The sequence below is a fragment of the Saccostrea echinata genome, unplaced genomic scaffold (assembly GCF_033153115.1).
Source record: "Saccostrea echinata isolate AGI-Se365-2 ecotype Australia unplaced genomic scaffold, CSIRO_AGI_Sech_v1 ptg000020l, whole genome shotgun sequence".
Taxonomy (NCBI): Eukaryota; Metazoa; Mollusca; class Bivalvia; order Ostreida; family Ostreidae; genus Saccostrea; species Saccostrea echinata.
In genome coordinates, this window is record NW_026889769.1 from 5,460,409 (window position 1) to 5,482,500 (window position 22,092).

Consider the following 22,092-nt stretch of genomic DNA (forward strand, 5'->3'; position numbering starts at 1 on the left):
CCTGACATTAGTCCAGCTTAATCATCTTTATCCTACATACTCTATAAAATCTGGATCCACCAGGCTCTGTATAGATTCTCTGTATTCATCCACAGGTTTGGTGTACAGGACTGGATCATACGTAGGATAAGGCTCCTGCACAAAATATTATAACAGTAGGTCATTTTCAGATGTTTCTGACAAAACAGATTTTTTCCTCTTTTAGAACTGGTACTGATTAAAAGGTACCATTCCCAATGCCAAACTAGAGTGTTCCATGGAATGAATAAAGCTAAGGGTGGTCAACATTTTATTTGCATTCTAGTATCATAATTTATACATTTGCCTTTGAAGATAAAAACATCCACAAATAGTAAGACTATGATAGAACAGCATTTATAATCACAAAATGTGACAATCAAATAGAAATACAATTCCTCAACCCTCAAAGCTAAAATGACTAATAAAATTAAAATTATTAGAAATAATTATTATTTAAATCATACAAGTTTAATTCAACTATCCCTCAGGATTTCAGTCTGACTTTGTTTTTACTGCAATTGTCTGTCTATAACTTCACCATTCTGTATACTGATCCCAGTTTATTTTCATACAACTAACCAATGCAAAATGAAGATTCTACATTTCTGAAAACAATGCCTACCTCCCAATTGACATATTTGTCAAAGACCGGGAACCTTTGTATCTTGGTGTTGGGGTATGGAGACTGACGACTAGCAATGTGTAGGGAGGTGACAGTCTCTAATTCTGGCCGGGCCTGGGGATCTGCAGAAACAACAATGTAGGTCACCACTTTTTTCTTAGTTCTCAAAAGTTATAGTTGCCTTAGAGGGAGACAATAAAGGATACAAAGACTCCACACAGCTTTGAACAATACTGACCAATGGTGTCTATTTTGTGAGCTATCTGCTCCAAGGCTAAGCTACAAGCAATCAACTGTCTCTCCAAATTTGACATCTGTTCTGTCATTTTGTCATTAAATTCCCTCTGTAATTTGGATTGTGTTACCAGATGCTCTATTCTACAATGGAATTCTGATCAATATAACAAACTGGAACATAGATAATAATAAAAAATAAAAAGACGAAAAAAATCATGATCCTATCAAACTTATTTAAATCATATGAGTTCCGAGTGTAAGCAATGTGCATGCCTTTGCCTAATTGCTTATTGATTAGTTGTATTTTGCAGCATTTTGCTTACATGAAATAACTTTTTTTATCTAACCTTTGACTCTGCTCAGTAAGTCTTGCAGCCTCTCTTTCATCTTGCTCCTCCTCTTCATTCAATTTCTTCATACAGATTTTCCAGTAGCTGTAATCTGTTGAGTCTTTGACTTTTATAACAGACACGCTGTCACCATCCTGCAATTTGAGTTTTACGATTACCATATCTTCTCTTTTTTGATAGTGACACTTAATGGTGTCAAATTGTTCATGAAAAACAAAATCAAATTAACTAATTTTGTTGAGAGATTCTTAATCAGTAAGGAGTCAATCTCTTTTTAAATCCCAACAAGAGCGTAATGGGACTAGATGCAATACTAGTATATTGTACCTCTTATGGGGCAGCTGAAGAGAGAGAGAGAGAGAGAGAGAGAGAGAGATCATACTTTGAAAATAGCTTTAAACAAGAGGTCCATGGGCCACAATTTTCACCTGAGTCACCTGACTAACATGGCGTTGCAGTTCTGGAGATTTTTTTTCATATATACATACAATGTACATTAAGTACAATATGGTCTCCCATTTTCTGTTCACCTATGAGTCTTTAAAAAAAATTGAACCCAAGCAACTTGGGAATGTCTGCATATTAATATGATTTGGTGTGACCTTGTTACTCTTAAAAAGAATGTCTGTTTTAATGTCTTACCTATTAGGTAAAAAATTTATTCTCCCTTTTCAGCCCAATCCTAGCTCCATGTGCCAAGATTTGAACAAATATGAATCTCTACTATGCTGGAATGCCTGCATAATAATGTGCTTGCATAGAATAAGCCAAAACACCAATTAATCTTACATACAACTAATTCTGTAACTACAAGAACTGATGCCACAGTGCTTCATGAAAATATGATTTTTAAAGAGTTTTTTTCTAAATAAAGTGTATTTCCATGTTAATCTTTGATTCCTATCGTGGCCTGATTTTACCCACCAGGGTTAGATTTGAACTGACTTGAATTGTCACCACCTGAGGTTGTTTCTATGTTAATTTGTATATTAATTTAAATAATCATGGCCTTGTTGAACTTGAGAACATGATTTTGAATTTTCTTTCTTTTTTCTACAATTGACATGTAAAATTATTATCTCATACTGTGCTCCATCAAGTGCACACGTTAAATGATTGTACATGCATTGTATAATAAACCATACATATAATTTCTACAAAGTTTGAGAAAAACTTTGAAACATTGCAGATATTATCTCAGGTCAAAGAGTCAACAGACAGCTAAGACATACATTGTGAACAATCATCAGCTTTTTTATTATTAAGTTATTTTTAGTGTTACATCCATTCATATGGGGTGAAAATGCCTAAAGCCTGTATGCATACTCCTCCATAATGCAACTTTATGTTCACTTTGTATCTTGACTACAGGGTGGTTTAAATTGTTCACTGAGTTGGTTTTAATAATTATTATAAGTATTTGCTCTTTAAATAAAGAAAATCACTTTACCACTTGGTCTTTTTTCCTACAGCATGAAGATTGACAGCATTTCTTCATGCACTGCCGGAGTTTCTTGAAGATAAACTCAAACAACATGATGATGTAGCTAATGAAATTAAATGGAGCAGGCAATCTCAGACGAGTTTCAAAATCCACAATGATGCTGTACACCTGATACTTCCAGATTTCCTCTGATTCCTGCTTAATTTTAGCATTGGTGGCACTGTAACAAAATTTGATTATGTCTTAATATGTCTTACCACTCTATCAATAAAATACACATTAACAATATCAGTTGAATGAAAACCTAAAAGAGGATTCAATGCAGTCAACAGTTCACATTTGATCTGACTTATGTTTTCACACCACTGAAGTCCTGTTTCACTCCATTTTGAATTCACAGCATTCTACCCATATCTTACACAAGCTCCTTCCTCCACTTTGTGCACTCATGTGTTTGTGCATTTACAAAAGATTGTCCATCCTGTATTTTGTATTTGCCTGGCATGGTAACAATGTGTATTTCACATTTTCAAACATCATTATTGACTTTGGATAGTTCGTGTGTCATGACTTTTATAGAAGATGATAACAATGTATTAAGGAGGGTTCATACCTGAACAAAGCGTACAGAAGAGTAAGAAGAATGAGCTTAGTGATGACGAGATACTGAATCACCATTGCGTAACCACCAAAGCTACGGTATGGACACTCGGCAAACTCCCGCTGAAACCTGATCTGACCTACAATTCAGACAATACTGAAAAAATTGTTGATCTCAGGTATTCACTTTATTGTTAAATTGTTTATTTAATCTCAAAAACATGTGTCAGACTATTATGTCCAACATATTCAATTAAGTTAATAGATCTTTATAATCTTGCTAATCAATGCACTATAAATCAAACTCCATGACTTCGAACTTACACTAAATATAAAAACCTCACCCTTTGGGCTCAGATTTTAATTTTCATACAAAAATTCTTGATCTTTGGATTACATGTATATTCCAAAATAATCCCTATATTCTGCACATTTTTCAAGTTCCACATACACACACCAACAATTATATACTACATGTTAAGTTCCATTTTGATCATATTCGGTCGGTAGCGATATCACTAGAACTTGTTGAAGTGTGAGGGTGTCCAATGCATGGTGAATTCACCCTACATGTTCGTGTGTACATTGTATTTTTATTTTTGAAATTAAAAGTAAATGATTGTAACATTTATATTCATTTATGCCACATACTTGTATTTCTTTTCCAGAATGAAGCAGCAGCATCTGAAACATGAAATTTACCAGAAATACATGAACAATGTTATTGTAAAATGTACATCAGAGTATTTATAACAGAAATCCCTGAACACACAAATATTTTCATTCAGACACAGATTTATGTGTACACTAAATTGGATTCCTACACTATATAACAACAATAGAGGACAAACAAACTTACTGTAGCAAACTTCTCTTGTCTGGTTGGCATAAAAGTTTTCACACCTATCATTACCTGTAATTTATCAAAATGAAGAGAAATTTTGATGATGGTAAAAATGTATCATTGACAAGTATTCTGAACCCCCTACAAAACTAGTTTTTTAAAATGACCTTTTAAAGATAAAACTGCTCCCAAATTTTCAACCGTTAAGTCACCCTGTAAATGTATGTCAGATCCAGGTTCCAAAGCATATCTGGTAGTATGCATACCTAGTAACATGGCTGTATAATCAATGCAAATTCAGTCACCATAGGGTTTATAGTTATTAGTTACTTGGGAAGGGACCAGCTCTCAAACATTAACCTGTTCATTTACCTGGAAAATGTAGGTCAGATTCAGCATCCGAAACAAGCCTGTATTGTGCACGCATAAATGCATTATCCATGCAAGTTTCAATATAGCAGGGCTTAAAGTTACTTGGGAATGAAGTACTTCAATAAATGCATTCAGATCCGGCATCCAAAGTCAGTGTGGTAGGGTGCATCCCTAGATGTGCAAGTTTAGTCAAGACAAAGCTTACAGTTACGATGTGCTTGCAAACGTAACTCCTCCAAAGAATTAAGCTTCTCCAGATCATATCTAGAATCCAAAGCATACCTTGTACTGTGCATCCATACATGCATCATCCATGCAAGTTTGGTCTAAGAAAGATTTTAACCTGTTTATTCATCTGGAAAATGTTGATGAATTTCTCCAGCATCTGAAGCAAGTCTGATAGTGTGCTTGTTGCATCATCCATGCAACTTTGGTCCAGGTAAGACTTATAGTTACTTGGAAATGAACCTACTCCAAAAATTTTAACTTGTTCACTCATCCAGAAAATGAAGGTCCAATCCAGAATCTGATGCCAGTCTGGTAGTATACATTCCTAGATCATCAATGCAAGTTTGGTCACCATAAGGCTTACATTTACTCAGGAATGAAGTAGCTCCAAAATCTTGAACCTAGTCACTCATCCAGAAAATGTAGATAAGATCCAGCATCTGCAGCTAATCTGAAAGTGTGCATTCCTAGATGCATCATCAATTTAAGGTTTGATGCAGGTTAGGCTTAACTTAGTCACTTGGAAATGAACCTGCTACAAAAAACTTTAATCTGTTCACTCATCTGGAAAATGTCTGCCAGATCCAGCATCCGGAGCCAGTCTGGTGAAGGACATTCCTATATGCATCAGCCATGCAAGTTAAGTCACAATAAGGCTTATTACCGTATACACTCGCCTATAAGTCGGTCGGCCTATAAGTCGGTTGTGATTTTTGAGGTTATTTTGGAGGGATTTGCCATTGACCCGCCTATAAATCGGTACAACTTTTTGCCAGGATCGGTGGACAATTTCAGATCAATGCTCTAATGTTTTAACATGTGTTTCAAATAATATTTTGAGAAATTACGCCGATATTTTATCTCTCTTTTTTCTTCTCTTATAAATTTCATATCAATACCCTAATGTATTTGACCTGTGTTCAAATAATATGTTAGGATATGACATGAGTAATTAATATTTTATTTTTCAACAAACCAAACCACTACCATTTTAGTTTCTTTCTATACTGTTTTGTTTAAGCGTTAATCGCCTGTCTTGTATATTTTATACATCGATCTCGATCATTGGCGGATCTCTGTTTCTCTGGCATGGTGATGAACTATGTAACGAGTCTACCAGCATTTTGATGATATTTAATTAGGAGGTGCTCAATGTCCAAGCCATATCTATAGTTTTTAATAACGCTATGTTTGATCTTTTATTAGCAATTATCTTCTCTTAATTACCTGTATCCCTTACCTGACACCATGTTTATTTAGTGGCAAGCGCCCCGAAAAAAATTGTGTACCACACATGGGAAGCATTTTCATAAACAATCGAGTTTTAATAGACTCAAGAATTATATTCTGAATAATTTTTTAAGAATATCATATCTGTTGTCAAAAACATTGCAGACGGTACATAAAATTATACATTAATGCTAAACGTATTATATCGGGTTCGCAATTCCATTTTACCGATAAACGATAGATTTACAGTAAGTCACAAGTTAATCAAAGAAATATTTTTGTTAATAATTAATCAAATAAATAATATACACTTAAGATCAAAATAAAATCATTAAAACATGTAAATACTTTTACTTTATATATAATCTTAGAATACATAAATAATATAATACATCCAGACATTTCTCAACGATAATTGTCAAAGTTATGTACAAAATACTACATTTCGTCATCCAGAAAAATACCAAGCCTATAAGTCGGACATAGAGTTTTGGACCAAAAGTTAACTCCCAAAAAACCGACTTACAGGCGAGTATATACGGTACTAATTTGAAATGAAACCTGCTATTACAACATTAATGTGCTCCAAAAACTTTAACCTCCTCCAAAAATTTTAACCTGGTCTCACATTTGGAAAATGTAGCTCAGATTCTGCATCTGTAACAAGTCTGGTACTGTACATCCCATTATGCATGCTATATGCAACTTTGGTCCAGCTAGGGCCTATATTTACTTGTGAATGAGACCTGCTCCAAAAACTTTACAAGAGGCCCATGGGCCACAACGCTCACCTGAATAACTTTGGCCCTGCTGTTCTTCACCAGACGATCTTTTTGTAATACCTATTGTGGCCCCGCCCTACCCACGGGGGTCATGATTTTAACAATTTAAAATCTACACTACCCCAGGATGTTTCCATATAAGTTTCAGCTTTACTGGCCAAGAGGTTCTTGAGGAGAAAATTTTTAAAGATTTTTTCCTATATATTTCAATGTAAAACTTGGATTCCCTATTGTGGCCCCGCCCTACCCCCAGGGGTCAAGATTTGAATAGTTTAGAATTTACGCTGCCCCAGGATGCTTCTACAAAAGTCTTAGCTCTTCTGACCAAGTGGTTCTTGAGAAGAAGATTTTTTTTTTCTATATATTTCAATATAAAAATTAGATTCCCTTTTGTGGCCGCGCCCTGCCCCAGGGGTCATGATTCTATCAATTTAGAATCTACACTACCCAAGGATGCTTCCACATAAGTTTCAGCTTTTCTGGCCCAGTGGTTCTTGAGAAGAAGATTTTTTAATGACCCCACCCTATTTTTGTCTTTTCTTGATTATCTCCCCTTGTAAGGGGGTTTGGCCCTTTATTTTTACAATTTGAACTCCCCTTCACTCAAGGATGCTTTGTACCAAATTTGGTTAAAATTGGCCCAGTGGTTCTTGAGAAGAAGTTGAAAATGTGAAAAGTTTACAGACGGACGGACAGACAGACGGACGGACAGACGACGGACAGACAACGGACAACAGGTGATCAGAAAAGCTCACTTGAGCTTTCAGCTCAGGTGAGCTAAAAAAGGATGCCAACACAGGAGGTACAGCATAAGCTCATCTTGACTTCATTGAACAAATTTCAAATCAATTACTCAAGGATCATTTGTAAGAAGTTGGTTGAAACTGTTACAATGAGGAAGCGAAAATGTGTAATTTTTACATGATGGTGATGTAGATAACAAAGAAAGCAATACGTCAAGTTCATCTGTGTGACATAAGGTTTTTAAAATACAAAAAAAAAAAAAAAAAAATTAGTATCTACTGGATTTGAATAAAATCAAACATACTGTCTAGGTCGTCAATTTTAGTGAGGAACATTCCAAAGAAGGCCCTGCTGAGAGCCATGACAAAGCCCTCCTCTGAGGCGGGGTAGTTAGGGTACAGGGTTGCCTGAATGGTAATTCCACCCGCAATCATAAATACCAGGAACATTCTCAACCATGTCAAAAAGTCTTTCTTCATCTGCAAAGTCAAGATGCATTCAATTTGGTGAACAGAAACGAGTTCTTTTTTACCATATTTCTTAATTCTTTTATTTCCAACTACAGGAAATGTATAACTGAAAATAAAAATATTCACCACTCTATTAAATCAGAAATCTCTGATTAAACTGTAGCTCTACTAGCTCTGTCCATACAGTATTTTAGTGGAAGACAAAGAAATGCACCTGGACTCGGAACACTTTCTGTTACTTTTACATTTACAGAATTAAGTATCTTGATGTTTTCTCAACTTATTCCAAGCTTTATTGACATTGAAACAAAACTACAGGATATACAAAATTTTGCAAGATTTTCACGTCTTATCTTTCTTTAAGTGGCCATGGAAACACCGTACATCAAACCCCTAAATAGAATAGTAAATAGACAAGAGGTCCAAGGGCCTTAACGGTCACCTGAGTACAACAATTAAGAGGATCTATAAACTGAAAAATGAAGCTTTTTTTCCCAAAAGCAAGAAAAATAGTACCATTAAGATCAACAAAATTATTGGTCTAGTATCTATCTATCTGTCCCCCATTTATCACTATTACCATGCAGACTTTTAACAAAATATCTATTTTTAACCCCATATTATTACCTCTCACATTGGCCTCACTTGGCCTTTGAAAAACATTTAAAAAGATAAATTATTTTTGTTTCATTTTTATTCATCTATTATTTCCAAGTCTACCTGATCATTAAAACTAGGAAAGTACTTTTTGTATTATACAATCAATGTTCTTGCATAATTCTCTTATTCTATTAACCTTTCAAATACATTATCTACAGTGATTAATTATCAAAGGTGAATGGCAAAGGGGAATAACTTCACTCAGTAGAATACAAATTAATAGAGCCCTGGCCAGGACCAGAACACTTGACCAAATGGTCCAGATGTTTAAAATTCTGGTAAAAATACCCTTGCTTATTAAAACTTTTATTGTGTTTGCCTCCAATATGCCCAGGAGCAGAGAAGATTTTCAAAGAAATAATGCATTTTTACTATTTAACACAGACCTACCCTAACACTAGAACCCATGACCCAGGGTCATGAAATTTACAAATTTAGAAGAGGTACCCTCATCATAATAACTAAGCAATTAGTTGAAGATTTTCAAAGAATTCACACATTTTCACTATATTATCAATAGAGCCCCCCCCAACCCCCTTCAGAGAAACAACAGAACCCCTGGGACCACAAGTTTTAAAAATTTTGTAAAAGCATCCTTGCTCATCATAACTATACACTTGTTTCTTTGCTTTATAACCAGGAGTAGAAAAAATAATTTTGAAAGAAATTATGAATTTTCACTATATAATCAGTAGAGCCCCCTCCCCTTTCACAAGAACCCCTGACCCAGGGACCATGAAATTCAAAATTTCTGAAGAGCCACTCTTACTCATCATAACTATGTTCTTAGTTAGTTTCTTTAATACCCATGGGCAGAGAAGAAGATTTTCAAAGAAATAATGCATTTTCACTATATAATCAATAGAGCCCCCCCCCTCCCCCCTTCACCAGAACCCCTGACCCTGGGACCATGAAATTCAAAATTTCTGAAGAGGCACTCTTGCTCATCATAACTATTTCTTAGTTAGTTTCTTTAATACCAATGAGCAGAGAAGAAGATTTTCAAAGAAATAATGCATTTTCACTATAGAATCAATAGAGCCCCCCTTTCACCAGAACCCCTGACCCAGGGGCCATGAAATTCAGAATTTTGGAAGAGGCACTCTTGCTCATCATAACTATGTACTTAATTAGTTTCTTTAATACCCTGGAGCAGAAAAGAAGATTTTCAAAGTTTTAATGCATTTTCACTATATAATCAATAGAGCCCCACCCTAACAGCAGAATCCCTGACCCTGGGGCCATGAAATTCACAATTTTGGAAGAGGCACTCTTGCTCATCATAACTATGTACTTAATTAGTTTATTTAATACCCAGGAGCAAAGAAGAATATTTCAAAGAAATAATGCATTTTCACTATATAATCAATAGAGCCCCCCTCCCCTTTCACCAGAACCTTTGACCCAGGGCCCATGAAAGTCACAATTTTGAAAGAGGCACTTTTGTTCATCATAACTATGTACTTAGTTAGTTTATTTCATACCCATGAGCAGAGAAGAAGATTTTCAAAGAAATAATGCATTTTCACTATATAATCAATACAGCCCCCCCCCCTTTCACCAGAACCCCTGACCCAGGGGCCATGAAATTCACAATTTTGGAAGAAGCATTCTTGCTTATCATAACTATGTACTTAGTTATTTTATTTAATACCCAGGTGCAGAGAAGAAGATTTTCAAAGAAAAATGCACTTTCACTATATAATGTATATAGCCCCACCCTAGCACCACAACCCCCTACCCTGGGACCATGGATTTCACTATTTTGGTAGAAGACTCAATCCTTATTACAATCATGCCAACAATTTGACTGCTTGATGTCCAGGAGTAAAGAAGAAGACTTTTAAAGATTGCATTAATTTTGGTGGTTTTTGCCCCACCCCTCAGGCCCCAGGGGGGCAGGGACCCTGAAATTCACAAATTTTGTCCCCCTTCACCCATAGATGCTATATGCCAAATTTGGTTGAAATTGGTTGAGCGGTTTCAGAGAAGAAGCTGAAAATGTTCAAATGTTAATGCACGATGCACGTCGACGGACGAAAACGGATAGCAATATGTCACCTGAGTAAACTCAGGTGACCTAAAAAGTAAATAAAATTGCGAATCTTGGTATTGTAAACTTCAGTGTGTACCAAGTTTTACTGAAATCAGACCAAAATTACACAAAGAGTAGAGTTTTGAAAAGTTCACTTAAGCCTCTGTCTCTATCATGATCTAAAAAGCTAGAGGCCTGAAAGTCAAACATAGTGTCACAATTCCTTAAAGGGCCAGATAGTCTTGCATATATGTTTTTTACACATACCATAGCTCTGAAGCTGATCATCATGGGGCCCAGCACGGGGCTGATGGGAAGGAAAACACTAAGTAACCTGTAGTAGAAGTATAGGAGGCCCAAGCTCATGACAAATTTGGCCGTGGTGTACTTGATGAATGGGATAAACTTCGGTATGATTCTGACCAGTCCGATCACGATCAGAAAGGAACCAATCAGACATATCTCTATCACTGTCCAGAATATCTTCATCTCTTTGTATTCCTGAAATCAAATAGAAAGTAAGAAACAAACTTGTCAAAACTATGCAATCAGCAAATCAGTAAATCTGGAACATGTAATAGTTTAAATTCAGAGCTACAACTGTAAAGAGCTATTTTCAAGTTAAACCATGCCATCAGCAGTTGTGAGGTTTGGAGTTTTAACATTATACCTTTCTTTTGATGATGGTTTTTCTGATGATTTCAACCCAAATCATGGCAGTCCAAAAATACACAACAAGGTCAATGTAGAAATCCCCACAAGATGGTATAATGACTGCATAACTGAATAAGGCCAGGTACAAAATGTACAGCAGCTGAAAAATATTTAAAATGCACTTACATGTAATTCTGAGGTTTTATTTGGGGCATACTGATTGCGAAGATGACATACTGTGATCAACCATAAAAATCCTGTAAACAATACAAAATGGGACAAAAACATGTACCCCTCGAAGCACCAGTTACCATTCACACCTGCAATGAGCCCTTTGCATTGTTTAGGAAAACGGAGTAATTCAGTCAAAATAAGTATAAAACTATGGCCTAATGAATGGTATGAAACATGTCAATCCAATTACAACTTATCAATAGGTTGTATTTGCAAATTACCATAGTATTTACAAAATGATGACTTTATATGAGATTGTCATAAGCCCTGTAACATCAACCTATTTGTCAGTACCCTACCCACAAATCCTCTACAGTTGATTATGTTGCTTTGTTTTGTCCATCTACAGGTTATGAAGAAAAGAATGTAAAATAATCAATGGTGGATTTCCCTTTGGCATCTAGTAGAATCAGCAGAATAATATTTGAACATTCACACTATTTTTTTTTAAAGTTCCTTACCTGACTGAGATAAAACTTGGTGATTGGGGCACTCCATAGATAGTAAAACTGTAGATAAAGAGGCACCCTTAAGTTCTGTCGACCATAGTTCAGCATCTCCCTCATTTGGTATTTCATCTGTCCCTTTGTACTCCTTTTCTGGTCAACATAAATACAAAATACATGTATATAGGATTAAAATATACCAAACAAAAGTAATTCTCAGATATATACATTATCATTTACTAGAGTTGTCAGTCCTACCCATTTGATTTTCAGAGGTATCATGTCCTGGTTATCTACTTGGTCTATATCCAGTTCTTCATCCTCTTCTGAAACATGACAAGACAAAAAAAGCTAGGCTTATATTGTAAGCACCTCCGGGTATGTCCAATATCTGTCTAATTTATCTTTGTAAATTTTTAGCAGAAAAATAATTTCATTAAAACTAATTTTACATTTTTTGAAAAATAGAAATTAAAACTGGTAACATAAGAAACAAGGAAAAAAGTTAAAGCTGGATTGTAAAGTATCTAGTTGGATTTTAAAGTATCCACTTCCAGTTTCCTTTTATTTATCAATAAAGGTCAAGATTAATGCCTATGGTGATATACCTAAGTCAAATTATTTCATCACTTTTTTCCTGATGTTTAAAATTCAAGGAGATATCATTATACTACATAATCCTCAACAAAGTTGCAATTTAAACAAAAATTGTCTGTAATAGGAAAGGCGAAAATGTAAGGCTGGACCAAGGATCGAAATCGGGACTCTTGTAGCACTAATTGGATTCTACCAAGTTCCCAAGACCAATATCCACTCGGCCCTAATCATTAAGGTCCTATGAGTACGGATATATAAAATATATATAAAATATTTTACTTATCTGTTTTTATGTAAAGGATTCTTATAATCAACATCATCACATTACTTGCCATGACTCATTACTTGAAACTATGCTCAATGATCAAAAACAACCAATACATACATATACAATAGAGTTACCTGGAGTTTTTACTTCTGGGTCTTTCTTAATCTCATAGGTAATCCAAAACAACATGGGGAAGATAAAGAAGACACTCATATATATCTACAAGTAAAAGTCAGACAATAAGTTTCTGATGATCAAAATTTAACTGTATCAAAGTCACTTTTATCTTTAGATTTCCATGTAAAACTTGATCTGAATTTTGCATACACCTAGTCCAAAGGGAAAATTAAACTTGAAACTTAATGGGGATTCCTACAATCAATGGGAGGAATATACATTACTGCTACATTTTAAGAAATTTTGCATACACCTACCGCTACTTTTGGCCTAGACCTCAGGTATGCATTACTGCAGTTTATCAGTAAGAAGACTGGCAGTTAATCACAGCTTATTGTACCACGACATAAACATATCTGTCTGTGAGGTATATCAGAAGTATGCATGGCACAGAATATGAATTCTATCTTCTTATCATCTTGTGTACAAACCTTGAACCAGTTTGGGAGTCTGAAAACTCCATAATCCACCTCTCTGATTAGCAAGTTACCCTGCCAACGCTGAAGCAGCCATTTTTGACAACTTTTGTGAGCAATGAAGAATTTATTCCGAGCAATGTGGGCAAGCTTTATAGTGGTCTTATTGTTAAGCTCTGGCAGTTTCTCATCTAATGAGGCAATGGCTGTTAGACAGGAGTCTTGGTAGCTCAGGTTCAATAATTTTACAGCTTGTTTTCCAAACTCTCTACAAACAGAACATTTAAACTGTCTTTCTTAGATATTCTAAAAAATGCAGAAAATGATAAAATACTATATCTTCTTTTTTTTTACTCATCCTAAACATATGTACTAGATCATAAGTTTTAAACTTCATATAATACAAATTTATAAATCTTACCATGGTTTTCAGAATTTAATAACAATTGACTAGAGAACTTTCAAAGTCATACAAAGGCCCAAAATATTTTTATATCATATGATCTTTGTCGTTTGACTTTGCATGACATGCGAGTAAATGACCTCAGGATATAGATATATATACCTATGTGTATGTGAGGTTGAGTGTGTGCATCTTTTAATTGTTTATGAATAGTGAATAAGAGGTCTGCATGTTGAAATTTTCTTTGAACCACATAAAACTGAGTTTGTGAGAAAATAGACCATTTTGCTTTTGACCCTCTGAATGAAATCTGTAGGCGTCTTTTGTTGATCAATGTTCATGTATGAAGTAAAAATGTTCCTTTTAGTTTAAAAAAAATACCACAGTTATTGAATAAGAAAAAAGCCATATCAAAAGTCTTGACCCTTTGGCTTTGACATATATATCCAAGAGTTCTTCATGACCAATCTTCAATTCAAAAATTTTCATGTTTTACTAAGCAAATTTTTTTTGAAATTATTGCATTAAAATGGTCAATCAGACCATCTTGACCTTGATCAAGTGTTTCTAAGATCTAAAGGTGTGTTTTCCAAAGCAATTTCCATTTCTATACTACATATAAAATCTTCAGATTATAAAATATTCACAATGGTTATACTGTTTATCTTCACCTTTTATATGACCTTTGACTAAACAATTTGCCAAATTTAAAGATATCTTCCTTGAACCATTCTCCATAGAAGCAGTTACAAACTGTCATAGGTATTGCCTAACAATAGTCAATTCATTAAATTCAAAATCTGACCTTGATCTTTGTTCAAGTTATTACCCTAAGGTCTATAATTTTTTTTTTCATTCAGTAACTTTGAAGTTTGACCTTGACCTTTGATCAAGGTACCCTAAGGTCTGTAAAAATTTTTTCTCTGACCAGTCTCCACCTATACCGGTACATTAAATAGTAAGTCTTAGGTTACAAACTGTCTGATTTTTGCATCAAAACAATAAAATCAACAATATATAGCTGTGACCTTGATCTTTGATCATACAGCCCAAATCACAACAGGGTTTTCCTCTAACCATCCCCCACATAAGTAGAAATATGAAGTCTGGAAGTTGAAAGGTACTCAAGTTATCAGATCATAAGAGTGTTGATGGACATGCAGACAGACAACATACAGATCCAGCAATCCCTAAAAGGGCACCTGCATCTTTATATTGTGTCTAATGTCTAAAATTTTAATTAATAAAGTAATACTTTTAATGTTGCCCAAGAAAAAGCCATGATTCCATGTCTTAGTGAAACATATAGTCAATTTCAAAGAAAAAAGTTTGTGAATAATGTATGTAGAAGAGATTTTTAATTAACCAATGAAGGCTTGTTCTCAATAAAGAATATTTACATAGCAGAATCCTTGAGTTGTCGTTTGATGTCCAGATCTCTGCTACACCATTTTATAGCTAGAGTGTGCCATATCATACTGATCACAAGAGCCATCACCATTGGCTGGTCAGACCGCTTCCACAGCGCTCTGGTCAGTGATGGGTTAAAGGTCAAAACTGACCAGTAGATCAGGGCATTTAAGGCCTTCAAATATAACAATTAATGTAACTTTACATATCCTACATCAAATTCATATCTCCTTAAAGAACACCCTTTTATATGAAATGTTAATGTCTTTTTAAAACAATGTGCAATACCTTTATAATTATCTTCACTTAATCATCAAATTCTTTGTTTTATACCATGTTATCTTACATAAGTAATTTGTATTTGGATTGTTATATTTTCAATAAAACATTCTGAATTCTATCTGTCAATAAATAAAGAGTTATTTATAGACCTTTCTCTCTGCAGTAAGTTTGTCACATACAAACTGTCCAGTAGAGTTCATGGAGAGGTCATAAGAGGACACCAGGCCCTCCAGGCTGGTCAATTTATACAGAAGTTGATTTAGGTCACATTTCTTTCCTATGACAAAGTCCTTGTCCACTGGATAACTCATTCCCTACAAAACAGATTGACAATTTAACACTCAAATATGAGGTAAAGCATTAACAAGCCAATGACCTGAGCTGCAAGAACTAAGATAAACAACATTAAACATTTGATGAATATATACAACATACAGTCACCATCTATAGCAAATACCATCTTTAAGGGATTATTCAATATATCATTGTTAATTACTGGTGTAAGAAAGACCTGAAAGAAATTAAGAGGTCCATGGACCACAATGTTCACCTGAGTAACTATGGCCCCTCTGTCCTTTATCAGTGGATTTTTTCCCAATATATTCCTATGTAAAATTAAGATATATTTTTGCCCCACCCTACCCCCAGCCCCCACCTACCCCCAGGTGTCATGATTTGTACAAACTTGAATCTGAGGATGCTTCCATATATATATGACTTATCATGGCTTTGCTGTTTTGAAGAAGACTTTAAAAGATTTTTCCTATATATACTCTTATGTAAAACTTCGATTGGCCATTGTGGCCCCATCCTACCCCAAAGGGTCATGATTTAAAGAAATTAGAATCTACACTACCTGAAAATGCTTCAGTGTAAATATAACTAACAATTGCTTTGCTGCTCTTGAGAAGAAGAATTTTAGAAAAAAAATTTTCTATGTATTCTGTGACAGATGTAGTGAGAGCGATATTATAATCATGATGTTTTAACTTTTAACTGTATCACTTGAATACATTTTTTTTTATAATTGTGTTTTGATATGACCCCCGATTGCTGTCAGACGATGTGCATTGCCAAATACAAGTTATTTTCTTTGCTATTTAAGACTTTAATGCTGATATGATGTTGAACTAATTGTTATCTATAGTTTTCTATATTGTTTACATGATCGCATAATTAAAACGGTGTTTATTTGCTATTATTCGGTAAATATTGTTACCTGGTATGTTTTCACCGCATGGTTGTTATTCTGGAAGTGCGATTTCCCATAATGCATTATTTTTAAGATGTGAAAAGTTGTAAGCGGCGATTTATTTAATTAATTGTATGTCAATATTTTATAATTATTTCAAAATTTACTTTGTTCATAAAGTAGTTATAATATTTTACTTGTTTCTATTTTCTGGTGAAACATGTGCACACTTTTTTCGTTGCCGTGGGAATTGGGGTATCGCGTATTGCCTGTGATTGGTTGATGATCAGGTGCGCGATGTTTCTGATTGGTGAACGTATTTTACGTCATTTCATAGTATTTAATGACGTATCTATAGTAAGAACGCGGAGTTGCAGCATTTGAACAATAGGATACACCACTGTTTCAAGGTGTGTGTTTAATTTAGTTCTTTAGGTTAATAGTTTGATAATATTAAGTGGTGTGGGGGGAAACTTTATTCAGAGATTGAATAATATTTATTTACCAGTATATTACTGGTTTAGATTTTCAAGTTTACTGGTTTATTACCAGTTTGGGATTATACTTAGGATTACCAGGATTTTTATTAGGTCTAAGAGAGTTAGACTTGCACATGAATTATTATTACTGGATAAGACTCCAGTTATAGAGGTTTTTATTAATTTATGAAACACCAGAGATTTTGTGAATATTTAAAAGTATTGTTTTGTTTCTGTGTCCTGTGAAATAAATTTATAAACTTTCCATGGAGTTCTTGACTTAATGAAAACAGTCCAGTTAGCACATCTGCATTTTACATATTCCTATGAAAAACTTTGATCCCCCATAGTGGCCCAGTCCTACACCCAGGGGTCATGATTTGATACAACTTGATTCTACAGAATCTAAAAATTTTTCCTATGTATTCCTCTGTGACACTTTGATTGCTTAAAGTGGACCCAACCTATCTCCGGGGTCATAATTTCAACAAATTTGAATTTACACTACCCCAGAAAGCTTTCACATAAGTTTCATCTTTTCTGGCCCAGTGGTTCTTGAGAAGAAGATTTTAAATTACCCCACCCAATTTTAACTATTTCTTAATTATCTTCCCTTGGAAGAGGATATGACCCTTCATTTGAATAAATTTGAATCCCCTTTACCGAAGAATACTTTGTGCCAAGTTTGGTTGAAATTGGCCCAGTGGTTCTGGAGAAGAAGATGAAAATGTGAAGAGTTTACAATGACAACGACAATGATAGGCAATAGACAAATTTCAATCAGAAAAGCTCACTTGAGCCTTCAGCTCCGGTGAGCTAAAAACTGAGAACATGAAAACTGGGGATATATATTAATTTAAAACTTTGTGAACAAAACACAATACCAGACCTGTTTACCCAAATTGTTGTCTCTCAGTATTTTTCATTAGATTTGTCAGTGAGATTTGGCATTTGCCCGTAAGATTTCACTTTTCATCGACTGTACATATATTACTAGAAAACAACTACATTTCTGATTACCAAAACATGGTTTAATAACAAAGCAAAACGTCATACACTGCTCTCTTTTGAGTGATTTCTGTCATTTTTTAAGCCACCGCATTTTGGCAACTTAAATGTTTGAAAATTTTCTCTTCTTTAGCGATTAAAAAGCATCGAACTGAGACAGATAACGAATAGTAATTGCTAAAATCCATATGAACGGATTTCCGTATTTTCATTATAGCAAAACGTAAGACGTATTTTGGACTGAAAATCCGTACAAAATACGGCGAAATCGTAAGAGTAAACAGGTCTGCAATACATTTTTTTTAAAATTGCAAATATTAAATTGGAAATTAATGGTTTATTTTAAAAGTTACCATAAAATAAAACTTTCTTTCCATATGTCCAAATACTTCAGGGATGTAAGTTTCTTAGTTTTTCATCTTCACATTTTAAAACCCCTTGAATTTCATTTAAATTCTCAAAGTCATGTGGAATGCCAGTTGCACCAATTTATAAGTTCTATATCAAAACCTCTGCATTTATATCCATCACTCATCATAATTCATTGGAACCAATGGGGTTTCTCTCCAGTACTCCACATTCACTGATTGGAGAGAAAACCTGTGGATTCCGACAATGTCTATTACTTTACATAATCCTCATTACTCTTCCTTTTTTGTCTTCATCAATGAAGAAAAGAAAAACATAAACAAAGAGAAATAGTAATCTAAGAAAACTGTAACAGAAACAATAGTCTATCCAGGCTGAAATTTTTGGGAGATGAAATCATATATGCAATACAGTGAGCATTTGCTATCTAGAAATGATTTTGTGTAAATCAACAATTTAACAATTTAAAGCATATAAGTAAAATATTTTTAAGTTTACAATAATTCATGCTATTTTTTTTTATTTGATATTCAGTAAGCTGTCAAATTTAAGAAAATATAACTTATGACATATGTACATGTATGTACATCTACACATGTATTTTGACTCAGTAACCAGCAAGAATTTGGTCAAACCTACTATTATGTCTACTAAAAAACAAAAATCCGAACACGGAATAAAACTAGTTTTTGTATGGTCTGCATTACTTGAGAAATGAACTTTTCCAAAAACTTTCACCAGGCCACACCTGCATCTAGGTCAGAAATGACATCCAAAGTATCAAGGGTAGTAATCCCAAACTATATCATCCAATTTGGTCCAGCCTGGGTCAATAGTTTATATAATTATAATCACTGCAACTCCCTCACTCCCTAATTATGCTTTATTCCCTGCAAGCTTCATTAAATACAACTGTATCGTAAACCTTCACTTTAATTCACTATAAAACAACTTTGATATAGCCGCACAAGTATTGGCCAATCAGATTTCAGTGCATGTTCATGCACATGTTTTCTAGATTTCTCACATCTTCTTATAGTGTCTCATGATGTATGCAGTACCTATATCTTAGATATCAAAGAATTAAATTGAAAAATAATTCATCAATTTAAGTATTAGCCAATCAGAATTTAGTATTATATGCAAACATGTCTTTGCATTGACTTTTGATGGCACCATGATGTAGGAATATGTTAGACTTATCTGTATTCCTTATTTCATCCCATTGTGTTGAAAAGTAAGAAAGTTTCAGCCATTTTAAAGTTCAGAAAATCAATGTCATGGCTTCAAATGTAAAGTGTAACAATGCAAAAACATAAACACATGTGTTAAAAAAAAAATCACAAATGCGGTTTAAATAAAATCAATATATAATTATGAACATGAATATTTCAAAAGTCATGCCGTTACCTTTTTACCAGCCAATATAATCTAAAATAAAATCATGCACTATGAAGTGTGTCCAATAACACTATGATTAAGAGGGTTTAATATATCTGTTCTCTACAATTCTCTTATTTTTCATATCTAAATATGGGAATAATGATGCAATGCAGGATATCATAAAGCATTGATTAGCGAGAAAATTATGTAATATTTAAAAGATACCCAATCAACAAGGGTCCGTTATACCTAATACATTGTCAACTAAACCTGAGCAGTTTAATTCACATGGTAAAAAAAAAAAATTGTGAACCTTGCTCTTCAAAGGAATTTGAATAGCATAGCATTATCTAATGTGAAACAAAAATTAAATGTTGTTACTCACTGGGGATTTAGCCAGAACTCCCTCTAAACAGACCTGACAGAAAAAATCAGGCCTGTCCAGATTGTTGAACAAGTCCAGAAGCTTTTTATAATTAACATATTCATGCAGGACAATTGTTTCCCGCTCCAGGAATATCTCCACAAACTTCTCTCTCCCTCTCTTCAACAAAGCCTTATCAAACAGCTCTGGTGTAATCTGAAACAATAGACAATAATGTCTAAATGAAGGAAACTTCAGATTTTGCAATTTTGTGACCACAAATTTATACTATTTGCTAAACAAATAAGCATGGATTTGTCTCTAATCGACTGACAAAAAAGCTGTCAAGAAAAAAGTATATACCAGACAAGATTAATGACAGGATATAGGAAATATGTAAAAATATTAGACATTCCACATTTGTACAATAAGCACTTGGATTTCAAGCAACTTTTCAGTTAAAGGAAATGATTTGAATGTTATTATCAGTTTTAAATATTTTTTTCCAATACCTTGACAGTTGTCCAATCATACTTTTCAAAAATCTGTGACTCTGCTAGATCAGGTCTATTCCAGTGTAAGGTCAGCTTGAGGTCAGATTGGAACTGTTCTTGAAACTGGCTTCCTGTCTTGGACCCTTGAGCTAAGAAAGTAACAAACAGCTGATTTAATGAGCAAGAGATTAAGAATACACATTCAATATTAATATTTCTTGATTTCTCTCAATTTTAATGTAATGGTGCAAGATGCAGTGATTCAAATATTCTGAGTGAAAAGGTTAGGTGGTTTTTTTGTGAAATAGTTTCTTCGGCCTATTGATATTATTCTGCACATTATTCCATCAAAAATCAAGGACACAAAGCTTAAACTTACATTCAAACAAAGTGAGTAAGATGTACTTGTCCAAGTTCTTAAGTCCTGTGGGATCAGCATTTATATCCAAAATAGTCAAAAACCTCCCATTCTCCTACAGTATTAAATGTAAAAAAAAAATTACTTTTGCAAAACATTGAAAATGTATTGTATCTTTCCATTTCATGCAAAGAACTTTGCAAACAATTTAGGGTCAAACCTGGTGGGCCAGATTGACACACTCCAATATTTTGTCCCTGCACTGATTCCGGGCCAACTCATTGTCCACAAAATCCTTTGGATAACAGTTCATCATTCTCTTGATTAACTCAGTTTTTACAAAAGACTCGTATTCATCTCCTTCACTATAAAAGAAATTTAATATCATATGCAATAGTAGACAAACATCTTTGTAAACCGATACATTCATCATGTTTTTATACACAATGATGTACATGTACTCACTGGTGAATTTTTTCAAAGTACACAAATGCTATAAGATCAGCTCCAAGTCCAGTACCCTGTAGAACCAGAACGGGAACTTTTCTACGCAGAAGATCAACTACATGATCTATATCTAGTGGTCCACCTTGTATAAGGAGGCCCACCATGGGGGTACAGGTGCTAGTGATCATGGTTAAATTTTCTGGGATAGATCCTGCATCTGTGAATAAAAAAAATTATTAAATGATGAGTATACATAAAATGAATTATAATATCCAAGGCCTCTAGCAGTTTTAAACAAGCTGATATCCAAAAAAAAAAAAATTTTGCAACCTACCAAGGGAGGGATCATACATTTTGACTTTTCTGTATCTCTTGCCCCTCCCTATAGGAGTCAGTAGTCTTTCCTCAATTCTGAGTCTAAAGTTCTCCAGCTCCTTCAGATCAGTGTTCTGGTCCATTATGATAAAATGAG

At 34.2% G+C, this 22,092-nt stretch overlaps 1 protein-coding gene across 1 annotated transcript in view; it reads right to left on the reverse strand.

The window, feature by feature from the left end:
- LOC133189983 (transient receptor potential cation channel subfamily M member 1-like) overlaps positions 1-22,092 on the reverse strand; it is a 56,136-nt gene that overhangs the window by 19,410 nt on the left and 14,634 nt on the right. The window contains exons 5-27 of the mRNA XM_061325439.1: positions 21,955-22,092; positions 21,639-21,837; positions 21,394-21,538; positions 21,195-21,288; positions 20,834-20,964; positions 20,343-20,537; positions 15,676-15,840; positions 15,235-15,419; positions 13,447-13,699; positions 12,973-13,057; positions 12,232-12,299; positions 11,989-12,126; positions 11,310-11,453; positions 10,907-11,140; positions 7,779-7,953; positions 4,134-4,187; positions 3,926-3,958; positions 3,288-3,414; positions 2,681-2,894; positions 1,228-1,364; positions 882-1,021; positions 644-765; positions 41-135 (exon numbers count right to left, since the gene is read on the reverse strand). The exon at positions 21,955-22,092 is cut by the window's right edge and continues 67 nt beyond it. Coding sequence (XP_061181423.1) covers positions 41-135; positions 644-765; positions 882-1,021; positions 1,228-1,364; positions 2,681-2,894; positions 3,288-3,414; positions 3,926-3,958; positions 4,134-4,187; positions 7,779-7,953; positions 10,907-11,140; positions 11,310-11,453; positions 11,989-12,126; positions 12,232-12,299; positions 12,973-13,057; positions 13,447-13,699; positions 15,235-15,419; positions 15,676-15,840; positions 20,343-20,537; positions 20,834-20,964; positions 21,195-21,288; positions 21,394-21,538; positions 21,639-21,837; positions 21,955-22,092 — 3,271 coding nt within the window. The remainder of the gene's footprint in view (positions 1-40; positions 136-643; positions 766-881; positions 1,022-1,227; positions 1,365-2,680; positions 2,895-3,287; positions 3,415-3,925; positions 3,959-4,133; positions 4,188-7,778; positions 7,954-10,906; positions 11,141-11,309; positions 11,454-11,988; positions 12,127-12,231; positions 12,300-12,972; positions 13,058-13,446; positions 13,700-15,234; positions 15,420-15,675; positions 15,841-20,342; positions 20,538-20,833; positions 20,965-21,194; positions 21,289-21,393; positions 21,539-21,638; positions 21,838-21,954) is intronic.